General features: G+C 42.2%; 1 protein-coding gene across 1 annotated transcript in view; it reads left to right on the top strand.

The window, feature by feature from the left end:
• Positions 1 to 16,278, top strand: part of OSTN (osteocrin) — a 71,052-nt gene extending 54,774 nt beyond the window's left edge. The window contains exons 4-5 of the mRNA XM_063919634.1: positions 12,287 to 12,383; positions 15,249 to 16,278. Coding sequence (XP_063775704.1) covers positions 12,287 to 12,371 — 85 coding nt within the window. The 3' untranslated portion in view covers positions 12,372 to 12,383; positions 15,249 to 16,278. The remainder of the gene's footprint in view (positions 1 to 12,286; positions 12,384 to 15,248) is intronic.
• Positions 16,279 to 18,310: the final 2,032 nt, after the last annotated feature.

Raw genomic sequence — 18,310 nt, 5'->3', positions numbered from 1 at the left:
AAGAAGAGGACTTAGTACAAAACCTTGTGGGACACCCGTACTGATAGTTACAATCTTAGACAAAAGGCTACCTAATTTAACCTGCTGAGGTTTATTTGCTAAAAAATCTAGTAACCAATTACAAATGGGTGTACCAATGCCTAAATCAGATAGCTTACCTATAAGTGACAGGGGAATTACAGTATTAAAAGCTGAGCTAAAATCGATAAAAAGAATCCTTATGTAACACCCTCGCTGCTCCAGATGACTGAGAGGGGTGTGGTTCGTTTTATCGACAGTATCTAGGTCGACAATGTTTAGGTCGACCACTATAGGTCGACAGTCACTAGGTCGACATGGATGGAAGGTCGACAGGGTTTCTAGGTCGACATGTGCTAGGTCGACAGGTCTAAAGGTCGACATGAGGATTTTTTTTTGTGTGTGTCGTTTTCTTCGTAGAGTGACCGGGATCCCAAATTAGTGCACCGTGTCCCCTCGCATGGCTCGCTTCGCTCGCCATGGTTCGGGCATGGTGCCTTCGCTCCGCTACTGCTTCGCTCGGCACACTTTACCGTTCCAATCGTAGTCCACGTGGATCGTTAAGTATGAAAAAATCACCCAATTTTTTTTTTTTTAAACTCATGTCGACCTTTAGACCAGTCGACCTAGCACATGTCGACCTAGAAACCCTGTCGACCTTCCATCCATGTCGACCTAGTGACTGTCGACCTATAGTGGTCGACCTAAACATTGTCGACCTAGACACTGTCGATCTTCAGACCGGATCCCGACTGAGAGATGAGTGTAAAACTGTAAGAACTGCATCCTCAGTACATCGGTTTTCTCGATAAGCAAATTGAAAGGAGGCAAATGGCCTAGGGATAAAGGACTTAATATGCTTCAATACGAGATGTTCAAAGCATTTCATAATAAGAGAGGTCAGCGCAATGGGACGATAATCGTCACAGCATTTCGCTTGGAATAGGGACAATTGTGGTGGTCTTTAAACACGTAGGGACACTACAATTTGTCAGAGAGAGATTAAATAATAAAGTCAGTATCCAGCTTAACTGGTTAGCGCATCCCCTAGGAGCGCTTCCCATAAGGACCTTACCAGGGATCCCGTCTGGACCAGCAGATTTCTTTGAATCCACTTGTCGCAGACAATCTAAAACTTCACATTCTGTAAGCACTAAGATGGAATCATTAGAGCCTGTAAGTAAAGGGATAGACAGTTCTATATTATTATCCCTATCAAACCTGCAGGAAGATGAATTTAGATCTTCCACTAACGCAGGATTATTAGCCATCACTGATTCAGAATTTGAACGGCAACCAGTGACCTCTTTTATCCACTGCCACATCCGCCTTGGATTCCTCAATTGGGAACATTCTGCATCAATCCTAGCTGAATATGCAGCCTTATAGTAAAGTTCAAATCTTGGATGTTTTGGGTCTAATTCTGAGTTGATCGCAGCAGCAATTTTGTTAGCAGTTGGGTAAAACCATGGAGGTCATTCCGAGTTGTTCGCTCGCAAGGCGATTTTAGCAGAGTTGCTCACGCTAAGCCGCCGCCTACTGGGAGTGAATCTTAGCATCTTAAAATTGCGAATGAAGTAATCGCAATATTGCGATTACACACCTCGTAGCAGTTTCTGAGTAGCTTCAGACTTACTCGGCATCTGCGATCAGTTCAGTGCTTGTCGTTCCTGGTTTGACGTCACAAACACACCCAGCGTTCGCCCAGACACTCCCCCGTTTCTCCAGCCACTCCTGCGTTTTTTCCGGAAACGGTAGCGTTTTTTCCCACACGCCCATAAAACGACCTGTCTCCGCCCAGTAACACCCATTTCCTGTCAATCACATTACGATCGCCAGACCGATGAAAAAGCCGTGAGTAAAATTACTAAGTGCATAGCAAATTTACTTTGCGCAGTCGCAGTGCGGACATTGCGCATCCGCATTAAGCGGAAAATCGCTGCGATGCGAAGATTTTTACCGAGCGAACAACTCGGAATTAGGGCCCATGTGCACTGCAGGAGGGGCAGATATAACATGTGCAGAGAGAGTTAGATTTGGGTGGGGTGTATTCAAACTGAAATCTAAATTGCAGTGTAAAAATAAAGCAGCCAGTATTTACCCTGCACAGAAACAAAATAACCCACCCAAATCTAACTCTCTCTGCAAATGTTATATCTGTCACACCTGCAGTGCACATGGTTTTGCCCAATTGCTAACAAACTTGCTGCTGCGATCAACTCAGAATTATCCCCTTTGAGCAGTGAGGGAAGAGAGGGGAGAGGATCCTGTGCAGGTGATGGTGGGGCCTTGGCAAATGAGGGGGGCTGAGTCTGGAGCAGTGAGGAAAGAGAGAGGAGAGGGGAGCCTGTGCTGGTGATGGAGTGGGGGGGTCTACAAATGGGGAGGTAGAGTTTGGAGCAGTGAGGGAAGAGAGAGGAGAGGGGAGCCTATGCGGGTGATGGGGGGTTGAGGGTGCAGTGAATGGGGGTCAGGGTTTGGTTGGTGCATACACACTGAAAGATATGAAATATATCTCGTTCATTAATGAACGAGATCATTCATATCTTTCAGTATAATCGGTAAATGTATAGGGCCCATAAGATTTTACAAACTGCTTGAAGGTGTTTACTAGAGACCATAGGGCAAAAATCTATCCATATGAATGAACCCTAAGTGATTCAGGTGAGTTTGAGTTAAACTGACAATTGCAATTGTACATTAATTAGTGAGAGGCTTTACAGATTTATCATAGCTAAACAGTGCTATATATATATATATATATATATATAAACATTTATGCCTTGCTGAAGGTATCCTAGGTAAAATCAACCTGATATAAATGTCTTTAATTACGCAAGAGTGCACAGACAATTACTGTTTCTAATTCTGACATTATAGAAATATAGTCATTTCATTATTTTTTAAATATATATGAAATTATTTTCACATACACACTCTGCAAGTCAAACTGAAATGTGAAAGAACATTCAGAGCTGCAATCTGTATACCAGTGACGTGCTGTATACAGTATGTAAGGTTTCTGTTGTCAAGATCTGTCTGGACTAGAATGGAGGATTACAATGGTTCCCCATCATCTGACTACAGCTTTCTCAAGTGTTAGACCTGCTTGAGTGAGTAAGAAGTACCCAATTCCTAAGGAAGTTTATTCGGATTTAGGGGCTAATTCAGGTTGGATAGCAGATTCTGCTAATCAGCAGAATTTGCTATCTGTATCGCATGCTGGGGGCCGCCCATCGCAAGGCAAGGCCACCCAGTATGCTGACTGGAGCCTCCCCCAGTTGAACAAGTAGAAATTGCTTGTTAGCAGAAACTATTGGAGCCTCCTGCAGGCGCAGCTTAGCTGCTGTCGCAGGAGACTCGCCCCCAGGTGCCTGATTGCAGCGGCTGTGTGTGATGTCACGCAGCCGCCATGATCATGCCCCCGTTTGTCCGCCTCCACCCTCCGTTCACGACACACTGCCCTCGCAACACTCCATCTCCTCCCCCAGCTCTGCAACAGCGTCTGCCTGATTGACAGGCAGAGGCGATCGCATTTCCCCCCCCCCCCCCCGCAGAAAGTGCGGTTGCATGCGCAGGACGGGTGTTGCACATGCATCCGCATCTTTTCAGCAAAAATTCCGGCTGGATAGCACACTGCGATCCAGCCTGAATTAGTCCCTTAGGGCCTAATTCAGAGTTGATCGCAGTGGCAAAATTGTTAGCAGTTCGGCAAAACCATGTGCACTGCAGGGGGGTGGGGGGGACAGATATAACATGTGCAGAGAGAGTTAGAGCAGAATTTGCAATCCTTTGAATCACATGCTGGAGGCTGCCCATCGTAGGGTAAGGCCGCCCAGCATGCAGGCCACCTACTGCGATCATGACGAAATTGAGATCGAGCCACAATTACAGCGTGATCACTGAAATTGTGGATGCCTCCATCCACCATTTCTTAGTTCAGAGCTGCTGCATGTGACGACATGCAGCTACCACAAAAATGATGATGATATGCCCCACTTTGTGCCGACACGCCCCCATTAGTTAAGCACAACCCACGTAATATTCCTTTTCCACCTAGAAAATGGAGCATTGCCACCCCGCGAACGCCTCTGCCTGTAAATCATGCCCAGGACAGGACCTGTGCATGCGTGCGTGGGTCCCGTTGCTGATTTTGCGGGATGCGACTTGAATCGGGCCCATATGGCCTAATTCAGTAAGGATCGCTATTGAGAATAAATTTGCAATCTTCTCAAAATTGCTACTGCTAAAAATGGCATGTGAAGAGCCGCCCAGAAACAGTATAAGACGCCCACCGATACAATCACAACTCTGCATATGCATTAGCAGAATTATGATCCATATGCAGAGAACGAGTACCATCGACAGTTGTGGTTCACCCATGCATACTCAAAATAATCTAATTGCAGTCGCACTGAGCACCATGTTTTTCATCACAGCGATCGCAGCTGTCAGATACACTGCCTGAAAATGGCCATGACACACCTACATTTTCCCAACCACTTCCCACAAATGCCATGTTGCCTCCCACAAACGCTCACTCCTTGTCAATCACTTTGTGATCGCATCTCACTGAGCCTGTAATTACAGAGCGATCGTACTTTGGTCTTCGCAAGCGTGCAAAGCATTTGCAGCACTTACTCAGTGCTCATGCTGATAATCGTCCGATTTGTGTTTTTGCAATTTAGTGATCCTTACTGAATTAGGTCTATAGTGTCCAGTGGTATAGCTATGGTTTCTAACAACAGTAGGAGTGTGCTCCTCACAGACATCCCTATTATGCCCAGGACTGTTTTAATAAGGAAAGAAAAGGTGCATTTGCATTAATTGCATTAATGTGGTGTGGGGGGTACCCATGCATAATGTGGTGTGGGGACCGCACTCATGCATAATGTGGTGTGGGGGGCACCAGTGGTGCAAGTAGAAAACATTTCTTAGTGGTACTGTGTGCGTGCGCCAAATGAAAATGGGGGTGTAATACACCTAGGGGGTGCCAGATACACATATGACCGCAATAGTGCAGTGCCGGATAGACATATGCCCCTAATAGTGCCAGATACACATATGCCCCCTATAGTGGAGTGTCAGATACACATATTCCCCTAGTAGTGCAGTGCCAGATACACATATGCCCCCACAGTGCCAGATACTCATATGCCCCAGTGCCAGGTATGCCTCCATAGTGCCAGATATGCCCCCACAGTGCCAGATACACATATGCCCCCCGTGCCAGATATGTTCCCACAGTGCCAGATACACATATGCCCGCCTAGTGACAGATAGACATATGCTCCCCCAGTGCAAGGTACACACATCCCTCCCCTACTCTCCACTACTACTGCTGTGTGTGAGGGGCAAAGAATGCAGCACGCGCCTCTCCTGCCGCTCAGTGCTCATCCAGTCTCCGGCGGTGGCGTATCTCTCAAAGGAGGTGCCGGTTCATGAACCAATCAGAGCTCCCGGACTGGCATCCAATCAGGAGCCGCAGCTGTCGGTCAGCGAGCTCTGATTGGCTAACGAACTGGCGCTTCATTTGAGAGACACACCACTGCCAGAGACCGGATGAGCACTGAGGGGCATGAGAGGTGTGCTCTGCGCTCTCCTCCCCTCACACACAGCACAGCAGCAGCTTCAAGCATGGTGGTCGGGCTGGCGGTACTGTGTACCGGATGGTAATTTCTTATCGGTATGCAGTACCGCCCTGTACCGCCATACTTGCAGCACTGGGGGGCACTGATGTACTGATGTATATTGTGGTGTAGGGGGGCACTGATGAATAATGTTGTGTGGGGGAAGCACTGATGTATAATGTGATGTGGGAAGCACTGATGCATAAAGTGAGCTTGGGACACTACAGTGTGTACAATATATTTGCAGTGCTGGAACTCAAACAGCAATCACACATTAATTTTAATAACATCACCAGCATATAATTTTGACAATTGTTTGGTAGGGCCCCTACAAACCTTAATCCAGTAATAGACACCAGGTAATGCCAATCATTTAACCTGCATAACTGGCACAGTTTTGCATGCTTAGTAAGCTGAAAGCAACATAATGTTACTGAAATTGTTTTCACTATAAATGTGTTCATTACACAGAATATATGTATACTTATAGGAGAAATATATGTGGTCGAATGTGACTACTGCAATGCATCACATCTCTACCATATATCTTTCTACAGAAGACCTAACTCATTTTTGTAACTGTTGGTTTATTGGATATACGGTTGATAGATCTACTATATAAAGATAGACAGTCAATACTGAAGGTCAACCTCAAATGGTCAACATGGAAAAGGTCGACAGGTAAAAAGTAGACAGTTCTTAAGGCTGACAGGTTCAAAAGGTCAAAATTGAAGAGTGATAAAGACCTGCACCCATTAAATATTTCTCCTGTGCATTTAGGTTCAAAAGGTCAATATGAAAATGGTTGACACACATATGGTCGACACATTTTTTTTACTTTTCCAGCATTTACCATCCATGTGTACTACGACTGGGAATAGTAACCTGTGCAGAGTGAGGCACTTTGTCCGAATCATGGCAAGCAAAGTGAGCCCTCGACGGTTTCCACTAATTTGGCTGAGATATGGTGAAACATACAAAACAACACCAGAAGAAAAAAATACTTGTGTCGCCCATTTTCATGTCAATCTTTCGACCCTGTCGTCCATTTGGGGGATGACCAGTTACCTTTTTACTGGCGATCCATTGAACCACACCCGATTTATTGAAATGACATTGAGGGCAATGTAGCGAGCCTTGGACATGGATAAAGAGGAGAAGTTGCCCAATGCAAAAGATCAGCATCTAACTGTCATGTATAAAGCACAATAGTGTAAATGACAGATTCTGATCGGCTGCTTTAGGCACTTTATATCTCTCCGAGCCTTGATACATCTCACCCCATATGTAGTTTTCTAGTCATGCTGTCTGCAGACAGTTTGCTGGAGATAAAAGCTTATATCTAATTTTGAACATCAAGTTTATCATGACCTCAGGGTTGCGATTAGATCACAGCCTTTGAGATTCTGCTGTTTTTGCTTTAAAACAGATGAATAGTTTGTTTTAGATTTAGTTATATGTTCAGCTCACCAATCAGCACTTCTCGCCAGATGCCATGTACAGTATATTCTGCTACCAGTTCTTGTTATACAGCTATCCAATCCCCAGACTTACATTACATCTTCAGGACATCTGCTTTCCTCATGGTAGCACTAGGAAATGTTTGCATACCTGTATGCTGACATCATATATGTGCTTTGTTTGATGTCGCTCCCACACATATGACCAGAGCAGTACATATGCATGATTTTAATTCATATTAATGTTTATATCTGTAAGATTATTATCTTAGGCTTCCGCTATCAAGTTCTCATCATAACTATCTGTATCCACTGAATAGCAGACATTTCCTGTATTAAAGCCCTTTTACTTGCTTTAATGTTTTTGCAAATAGTCCACTGTATAAAAGAACATTATGAAAAAATGTTCAAACCATAGCAGTCTGGCAGAATGATTTATTAAAGTTTAAAAATGCAGTTATGAAGATTTGCCACAAGAGGGAGCCAATAAACAACTGTTAGTGACTCAATGGGCTACAGCTTAATATAAAATAGGGTTAGTTGAATAAAAGAAAATATACACTGTAAAATCTTATATTATGCTATAAATATTATGAATTTGGACCTATTAAGGTGGTATTATTTCATTTGTTTGTGCTTTTTTTTCCGGGCTGTTCAATTAGCCCCCATTTTTTGCGCCCCCCTAAAAAAATATAAATTTTTGAGCAAAAACAAAAAATCCATGATAAGTTCATGGACCTACTTTATGTGTTTTTGCTTCTGGATTGGTGAATATGGGCTCTTTATCAGGACCTGCTGAGATCCTGAAAAAAATGCCTGATAATAGCTGCCAACAACCGTGCTTCGAGGCTAATTTGATAGCCCCAGGTATCAATTAGCCCATGGTAATTTACCACGGCTAATTGACTCCCGCTATGTATTTTCTCAGTGGTGAAATGCACCACTTACATTTTGTGGTGAATACATATTGTAACTGAAAATTCAAGTTATATACGGTAGCTATCAATGAATCCAAGGGCCAGGATATACAAGAAAAGCACTAAATTCACCCACTCCATTTACACTTGAATATGAACCAAAGCAAAATAACATAAAATTCAACATGCAAATATTCATACATTCACCTGAGCTAAATGCACGATACTGATATATAGTGCAGATCAGGATGCAGTTGAAATGCTGGCTGTCGGGATCCCTGCATTCAGGATACCGAAGCTGAAATCCTGACAGCCGACAGTGCCGACAGCCAGAATCCCAGTGCACCAGGGCTATTCCCACTCGTGGTTGTCCATGACACCCATAGAGTGGGAATAGATCCTTTGGCGAGCACAGCGAGCAACCGAGCCCACGGCATTGCAAGTGCAGCGAGCCCGCAAGGTAACTTTTAGCGCTCGCCCCACTGCCGGCATTCGGGCGGGATGCCGATGTCGGGATATTGACAGTAGGCATCCCGCCCGCCGGGATAACGTATGTAACCCGCGCATGTCATATTGCAGTGATTTCAATTGGAAATAAACAGTACTAAAACAAGACTGAGTATAAAGTAACTAATAGAGAAAGAAGAACAAACTACTTTTAAGATACAATCAACAATCTATAAGAAAATTAGAGCTTAATACATAAATTTAAGAGAGCATAATGTTGAATGTTATATTGTGGCAAATTACCTGAAAGCAGACATTGTTAGGGGATCCCCACAAAAGGTAAGTATTCCCTGGATTTAAAGAAGGAATGATATCTGTGGGGGCGCTCATTGACAGTAGACTTAGTAGCAGTGCCAACGTCAGGATGCAGCAGTAAAGACCAATAAGGTATTAGCATGCATGAAACAGGGAACAGAGACAAGGGATGAAAGTATTATCCTGCCACTGTATAAATCATTGGTACGGCCGCATCTAGAACATTGTGTACTGTTCTGGGCTCCACACTTTAAAAAAGACATAGTAGAACTAGAAAAGGTTCCGAGAAGAGCTACAAAATTGATTTTGATTAAAAGCTTAGAGTCATTGGAATTTGAGGAAAGGCTATCTAGGTTACATATGTTTACACTAGAAAAAAGGGTCAAGGAGGAGACATGATTAATATCTTCAAATACATCAGGAGACAATACAAGTAACTGTCAGGCGATTTGCTTATTGAGAGATCTATGCACAGGACACGTGGTCACCCTCTAAGGTTAAAGGAGAGGAAGTGTAACACCAAGCGTAAGAGGGGTTTCTTCACAGTGCGGGCAGTAAGATCATGGAATTTATTGCCAGAGAAGGTTGTAATATCTGACTCAACCAATGTCTTTAAGAAAGGCTTAGACACATTTTTAGCTGAAAACAGCATACAAGGATATAATCTGTACTAATTATGTAATACAGTATAGTAAATGGCTCAGGAAGGATAATCCAGTGTTAGTAGTAAATCAAAATATAGGTTGTACTCGATGGACAATTGTCTTTTTTCAACCTCAACAACTATGTTACTATTTATATCTGCTGAGGTCCCTCCATTTCCAACCACAAAAGCAACTCACATAGGTTTCAATGAGGTCTACTAAATGGATGGTACTTAGCCCTTAGTAGCCTATGAGTTATTTTTTCACAAAATTTACCTGTCAGCCCCCACTGACTCACGCTCAGCCCGATGGTTGATCATGAGCTATATGCTCACCGGGTCCAAACCCGGAAACAAAGTGATAGTTATCACTTTGTTTCTTGCCATTTACCGATATAGGGCTTTTTCGTAAGCTCTGAACCGGCACCTACAGAATGGGAATGTATGCAGTAATTTTCATTTTCAGAAATAAGTGACATATAATGGAATATTGCATATTGGCCCAACCAGACAGCAATGGTAAACTAATGGAAAATGTGTTTTGTGTAAACTGCAATGTATAAAGGAAGCCTATAAAAACAGAAGACAAAAATGTACTATCAGGCTGATTGGGGTAATAATTTAATAGGTGTGTACCCAGCTTTATATTGTTTTAAACTGAGGATCAGTGCTAACACCTCCCAGTGCCAGTGATCATCTGCATTTGAAATATTCTTGTTTGCTGAACATGTAATAGACATTTCTGTAATTGCCAGGAGTATTTTCATTTGATCTGTACATGTTCTTGGTCTCATTAGATGTCATCAGTTGACAAACCCGGATGAGGGGTTAGTGGGGTCTGCAATTTTACCTCCCAATCTCTCCCTTTAGACTACCTATACAATTTAAAAATTTCAGAAATGTTGCTGCACTTCAAGTTCTAGCACTGCACACACATTCGCACTGGCTCCTTTTTGCAGGGCATTGATACTACATCTTGTTGTATTTTTAATTTAAATGATATGTATATTCTTAGACAATATCCTTAAATAATGTAGGGCCAATGCAAATTCATGGAGACTCAATGCTCCACCAAATACAAAGCAATCCCTATGGTTTGCCATCACTACTCCCACAGCTTAGGACCCAGCAGAACTGCTCAGACTGTTATGTTTCCTTTTATTAGCTTTGTCATCTCTCCTGCAATGGACTCTGTCAGCAAAATTCTGCAGTGAACAGGAAACTAAATGTTATTAGCGTCTATTATTTTCTGATGGGCTGCCAGGGCTGAGAGTGGGAGAAGAAACAGAGCTGCTATCAGCTGGCGATGGTCCAGTGGACAATGAAGAAACCTACTATATTTCCCAGAAGGAGTTTGTCAGAAATTCACAGGGATAAAATGTTCTATTTCATCAATTGGAATTAGCACCACTGAGAGACAGTGATATAGAATCTACTGCACTGGGGTTTTTTCAAGAGGTACCGCAGTAAGAGGCTTCACTTTGCCTGATACACAGGTCGCAGACCCCTGTAATAGTTCTTAATGTTACAGGCCGGAGTTACAAGTGCAGAAGAATAGTGAGCAAACCTGGTACCCAGAACTGATGTAAATATTCCAAGGGAGAAAGTACAAGTATAAGAATAACTGTAATCAGATCCGAGAGTGAATGTAGGGAGCAAGTCAGCAGACAAAAAGGGAAGTCAGAACAAATAGGTTTGAAAAACTGATGATCAACCAGACAGGAGAGCAACTACTATAGTGCTGGAATTAGGGAAAGTACTCTGGCAACTTCATGGTCCCGGAGGGAGGCTTATATAGATTGGCCCATTTGAATTTGCAAGTACAGAAGACAAATAAAGCCTCATGCCTGGCTCTATGAGATAATGGTTGAGGAATAGCAGGAACATGATTAGGTGCTGGTTGATGTGCGAGACAGAGATAATGAACCTAATAGTAGTGCACCACAAGACCCAGCGGGACAGTGAAGGAACCAGGAAAAGCGCAGCCAGCCACCTGATGTGAAGGAACCACAGACATTGTAGACCTGGTAAAAACAAGTCATTTTGTGGCCTTACCTTCTCTCTTAAAGAACTGGACTCTGAACACCCCAAAAAAAGGCTGGTGGGGAACCTTAAAACATAAAAGATGTTGTGCATGAATATCAGAAGCCTTCAACCAACATTGTTGTTTTACCTCAAACTCTTCCTGTTGATGATTGGTAGAGGTGAACCCTTTAATCAGTAAGGTTTTTTGTAACAGTTAAAAAAGATATTGGTAATACATAATGAACGTGGAAGGTTAAAGACTGAAAGCTACATGATTAATAACACAAACAATGTTGAAAGAAGCAACTTCCAAATGCTAATTATTATGTGACACTCGAGGAATTCATTTGGGAGTCATCTTTCTTTTCCAATCTACAAAAAGACTTTGGGGGAAATGTACAAAGCAGTGAAAAAAGTGGAGAAGTGAGCCAGTGGAGAATTTGCCTATGGCAACCAATAAGCATTGAAGTTTAATGTATTGATTGGTTGCCATGGGCAACTGCTACTGTTGCTGCAGTGATACTGTTCACTGGGAGCAGTTGTCCCAGCACTGGAGAAATATTGAATTGCTCAAGTGCTTACAGTACTATCCGCAGCTGGATACATAGTTATTGGGGACCATCCGATACTTAGTACTTAAGTATCTGCAAGTTGGATACATAGTTATTTGGGGCCATACGGCCACATGGCCCCTAAACCAAACAGGCTTCTTTGTAGCTAACTCCAAATAAGATACATTTAAAAAGAGCTTCAACTATGTAATATGTTCTTTGACAAACAGTAGAAGCATTGTAGTACTGAATACCATCTCAATATTTTTTGTGTTTGCAGGAAAGTGGTGGATCTTCCAAAAAGGAAATTTGGGATTCCTATTGATCGGATTGGCATGAACCGCCTTGGTAATACTAGAGGCTAACAGATTTATATAGTGAGTTACACAAATGTTTTCTTTTAACTTATAACTACAAACTAAGGGGCAGATTTAACGATGAGTGATATTCTTGATTATCACTCGTGAAATGTAAATGGTGCTCCAGCCAATCAGTTCCTAACTATCATATGTTGACAGCTGGGAGCTGATTGTCCGGAGCACAATTGATCATTCGTACATAATGAGTGATAGTAAAAATATAATTTGTTATTAAATCTGCTCCTAAGTCTTATGGCTGTTTATAAGCAGAAGTGAAACTCATCATTCTTATGGGTTCAGGACATTTGGAACGAGACAGTGTGTGCAGCACATTGGAGCCTGACCTCCTGACCTGTCTGTTGCAGCAAGGTTTGAAGCCATTTGTTGGCTGACACTATTGCATACACACTATCCATTGACAAGCTGATCAGCCAATTATTGGCTAATGGTTCCTGTAACTGGATAGTGTGTGTCCAGCTTTAGTCGTTTAATTGTAAAAATGTTCCCAGACAGGATGGCCAGATCATTGTGTTTATAATGATGAAAACACTGCCCCTTCCCCCTTAACCACTTGCCTGGCATGGTCGCATCAGATGCTAGCACACCAGGCTGGGCTTTACCTGACATGGTCGCATCTGATGCGACCAGTCAGAAAGCTCACTGTGCAGTAGCAGGAAGCAAAGCTCTGGTCCCTCTGCTTACTGTTTCCCTCCCCTGCTGTGCTGCCGATCACTGCTGATTGGTCAGCCCAGCAGCATCCCCCACCCAGCGGCTGCAGACAGTAGCAGCCGCTGGTGAAATGTAAAAAAACACAGCCCCTCACCTTCCTGTAGGGCTCCAGAGGCTGCTGAGGGCTGCATGCCTAAAACGGCAGGTCGCGATGGTCGCGATGTCCCGAACATTGATGTTTTTCTTTTCTTTTTCTTTTTTTTTAGTTAAATGTTTTTTTTTTTGTTTTTTTTTAAAGAAAATAATTTTGTTAATTTATTAAACTATTCTATACCTGAATCAAGGATAAAAGAAAAACAACAATTTCAGAGCGGTTTTTGGAGAGAAAAATTTGATAAGTAGTTAATTACTCATCACATTATTAAAGTGGACTGGATCTTAATATATATTTATTAGGAAGCAGGACAGTTGTCAGCACAACATATACTATTAAAATGAAACAACACAAAAGCGCAATACAGCTGTAATAAATTGATTATAGAAACCAATCTGTTTGCGTTGCAGATGGATGGATCCTTACAGGAATTATACTGCGATCGCAGTCTGAATCCCTATGTGGAGTCCGCTCGCGCACCCCAGGAGCCCAGTGAGATGCTAAAAGCATCTCAGGGCTGCAGTCGCCTCTGCCTGATTGACAGGCAGAGGTGGTCACGGAGTGGAAGGGGGTGTGCCAACAGCGTTAGAACGCCATTGGCGGGGCACTGTCTGGTCAGCGGAAGCATGTCCGGACCGATGCGGGGGCTGGCCACAGTGGCTGAATGACATCACACGCAGCTGCTGCTACCCGTGATGCGGCAAGTAGCGACCTGCCTGCGCGCAGGAGCTGCGCTGGCAGGGAGCTACTCAGAGGGTGCAAAAGCTGTGCGATGGTTTTGCACCCTTGCGGGGGAAGGGGGGGTAGGGCCAGACTTGCGGGGCAAACTAGCCGTGTGCTGGGCGTCCCCCCGCATGTCTGAGAAACTGATCATAGATGTGCTAAATTTAGCATATCTACGATCAGATCTGAATCACCCCCACAGTACCAGCTCTCTCACAGACACTGCTCACAGGGGAGCAGCACATCACCACCTCACCATGACTGATATTTCTGACAAACATTTCCCAAAATGCCAAATTTTCCACATAACTCAAATGATATCACATCAGACCTCATCACACACAACTTGTACAATAATGATTTATTCAAGCAGCCACTTATGAATCAGAAAACATCTGTCACCCTACATTATCTCCACATAGAACTATTATGTCACAACAGGGACCATTTTATAACATATATATACCACTCTTGGGTGTGCGGTCGCACTCTGATATACGCACGACTTGAGGTACCCTCCATCCAAATATCATAGGCACTCTTTGGGATTTTACTATGACTTTCACATTATCTATTAGCTTGCATAGATGTATAGCCTTTACTAATATTTGTCAGTAGTATTTGTCAGTAGACTTGCCTGCACATCTAACCAACAGATCCCTGACAATTATCATAGTTCTAGCTGATTGCAGTGTAAGTTTGTGGCTTTAACAATTAAAGGCTATGTAAAACCAATCTGGTTTTGCCTTGTGAATGATTGCTGCTTTAAAGATACGGCCATTCCCGGCCGACATCCCACGCCTCCGGCAAAGTCAGACCCCATTACATATACCCCCTGGCATTTAGAAAATAAAGCTAGGTAAATGATTGACAGGTAATGAGGAGGTACCATTTTAAAATTATGATTTTAAGTAATTTAAATAATTTAGGCGTTGATGAATTAAGCAGTGAAAATAGTGGAGAAGTGTACCATTGAAGAAGTTGCCCATAGCAACCAATCAACATCTGCCTATCATTTTATAGAATGTACTTGATAAATACTTTCTCAAAGCTGACTAATTGCTATGGGCAACGTTTACACTATTTTCACTGCTTGATACATATACCCTGTAAACTCCATGTCTGTCTCAATTTGGAGAAGGAAATTGGGTTAATTGATAGCGTTCTGAAAGGATTGTTAACTTACCTTTTATAATGGAAGAAGATACCACATTTTATACCACTGTGCATGATGCTAGCATATTCATACAGCACATTTTGTAGTTATATAATAAGAATGAGAAGACATGATTTTATGACCTGTGGAAAATTTCCTGCCTGTTTTTATTTTCCTGCAGGTACGTATTCCCTGGATGATATATGATACATCTCAGATGCCACCAAAAACCTGCTAATACCTTACAGAGCTCCATTGCCTGATTTACGTTACAATGATTAATGAATTGTCCATCTATAAATCAATTTCACATCCACTGTCAAAACAATAATAGATTCTATCCATCAGATCAGAACTTTTACAGTCAGGGTGTTCCTGCTGAAGTCACAGGGTGTATGTGAGCGACTGTACTGCCTGGTGATCAGCACACTGTAGGATTTTTGTTTTATTATGACCAAATATCAACATGTGTGATTCAATTGGAAAATAAAGTGTATCCCACATCCAATCTTATGCCATTGTTAATAGTGTATGTTATAGAGTGCAAATGCACTCCAGGCCCCTCTACATACAGTACCACTTACTTTTTAAAGCATTCATGTATAACGGAAGACACATAAGCCAACTTCTAGATGCCGAAAGACTGTTTACATGGGGTGTATTAGTGATTAACCATTTATTTAAAACATTTGTATACAACAAATTTTGATCTGTAGTAACCTAGAGACATGTAAAGCAGTTTCAGGACGTGATAGGGAGGTACAAACTGTGGATTTTCTATCTCCATATGTATAGTGGGTGATAGTCCTCTTGTGCAGGACTATTTTTGCCTCTCTAGATTTATGACACCCACATTTCAGATTTGCATTTACCTTCCTGTATATTAAGTCTGTATAAATAGGACCCCTTCTAGCACAGATGTGTTTCCTTTGCCACTGTGAACTACAAGCCAGTCTCTGGCGAGTCACAGCATGGTCATACATTTTGTTCCACAGCAGCTAGGGAGCCTAAAGATTGCATTACACTCTTCTAGAAAAAGGGAGCTGCCATAGGACTTTTCAATATTTACCCATTTACTAATATTCCAATTCCGATTCCTAACCCTGATGGTTGTGTGAACAAGTAGCAGATTAAAGATATGTACAGTATGCCAATCCATATACAGTTCTTGCATGTTGCATATTGTCCCATATAAATTGCACTGTCAAAACTTAGTACAGTGAATCTGGAAAGTATTAACAGCGCTTCACTTTTTCATCATTTTGTTATGTTACAGCCTTATTCCAAAATGGAATAAATTAATTGTTTCCCTCAAAATTCTACACAATACCCCATAATGACAGCATGAAAAAAGTTTTTTTTGTTTTTTGCAACTTTATTAAAAATAAAAAACTAAGAAATCACATGTACATAAGTATTCACAGCCTTTGTCATGAAGCTCAATATTGAGCTCAGGTGCATCCTGTTTCCACTGATCACCCTTGAGCTGTTCCTACAGCTTAATTGGAGTCCACCTGTGGTAAATTCAGTTGATTGGACATGATTTAGAAAGGCACACACCTGACTATATAAGGTCCCACACTTCACAGTGCATGTCTGAGCACAAACCAAGCATGAAGTCAAAGGAATTGTCTGTAGACCTCAGAGACAGGATTGTCTCAAGGCACAAATCTGGGGAAGGGTACAGAAAAATATCTGCTGCTCTGGAGGTCCCAATGAGCACAGTGGCCTCCATCATCCATAAATGGAAGAAGTTCGGAACCACCAGGACTTCTGGCCAGCCGTCTAAACTGAGAAGGGCCCTAGGGAGGTGACCAAGAACCCGATGGTCACTCTGTCAGAGCTATTGCATTCCTCTGTGGAGAGAAGAGAACCTTCCAGAAAGACAACCATCTCTATAACAATCCACCAATCAGGCCTGTATGGTAGAGTGGCCAGACGGAAGTCACTCCCTAGTAAAAAGCACATAGCAGCCCTCCTGGGGTTTGCCAAAATGCACCTGAAGGACATTCAGACCATGAGAAACAAAATTCTCTGGTCTGATGAGACAAAGATTGAACTCTTTGGTGTGAATGCCAGGCATCATGTTTGGAGGAAACCAGGCACCGCTCATCACCAGGCTAATACCATCCCTGCAGTGAAGCATGGTGATGGCAGCATCATGCTGTGTGGATGTTTTTCAGCGGCAGTAACTGGGAGACTAGTCAGGATAGAGGGAAAGATGAATGCAGCAATGTACAGAGACATACTGGATGAAAACCTGCTCTAGAGCGCTCTTGACCTCAGACTGGGGTGACGGTTCATCTTTTAGCAGGACAACGACGCTAAGCACACAGCCAAGATATCAAAGGAGTGTCTTCAGGACAACTCTGTGAATGTCTAAGTGGCCCAGCCAGAACCCAGACTTGAATCCAATTGAACATCTCTGGAGAGATCTGAAATGGCTGTGCACCAACACTCCCCATCCAACCTGATGGAGCTTGAGAGGTGCTGGAAAGAGGAATGAGCGAAACTGTCCAAAGACAGGTGTGCCAAGCTTGTGGCATCATATTCAAAAACACTTGAGGTTGTAATTGCTGCCATAGGTGCATCAACAAAGTATTGAGCAAAGGCTGAGAATACTTATGTACATGTGATTTCTTAGTTTTTTATTTTTAATAAATTTGTAAAAACTTAAAAAAAACTTTTTTCATGTTGTCATTATTGGGTATTGTGTGTAGAGTTTTGAGGGAAAAATTTAATTAATCCATTTTGGAATAAGGCTGTAACATAACAAAATGTGGAAAAAGTGAAGCGCTGTGAATACTTTCCGGATGGACTGTATTTGTCTATATAAAAGGAAAAACATCATTCAACATTTTAAAGTGTACCTGTCCCTATAGACAAATCCCCATTAAAGAGATATTTCGGAACTTAGATTGCAAGCTCACTGGGCCAGTGACTGTTGTGAATGATTATATATTCTTGGTATAATACTGCATAATTTGATTGCCACTATATAAATACATTAATATAATATTAATACTAATAGTATTAATAACAATAATAATAATAATAATAATAATAATAATATCTGAATAGAATACATATATTGTGTTAAGGTTATATAATGACTCCTAAATACATACATGTATGAAGTTAGCCAATCTTGTGTGCAGATATAAATACACATTCATGAGTATTAATGACAGTATGAACATCCTCTGTCAGGAACTTGTGACAGGAACTTGTGTTCATGCTCCT

This window comes from Pseudophryne corroboree, chromosome 4 (assembly GCF_028390025.1).
Source record: "Pseudophryne corroboree isolate aPseCor3 chromosome 4, aPseCor3.hap2, whole genome shotgun sequence".
NCBI lineage: Eukaryota > Metazoa > Chordata > Amphibia > Anura > Myobatrachidae > Pseudophryne > Pseudophryne corroboree.
Note: the sequence above shows the minus strand (reverse complement) of the source record. Positions and strands in the feature narration are given on the sequence as shown.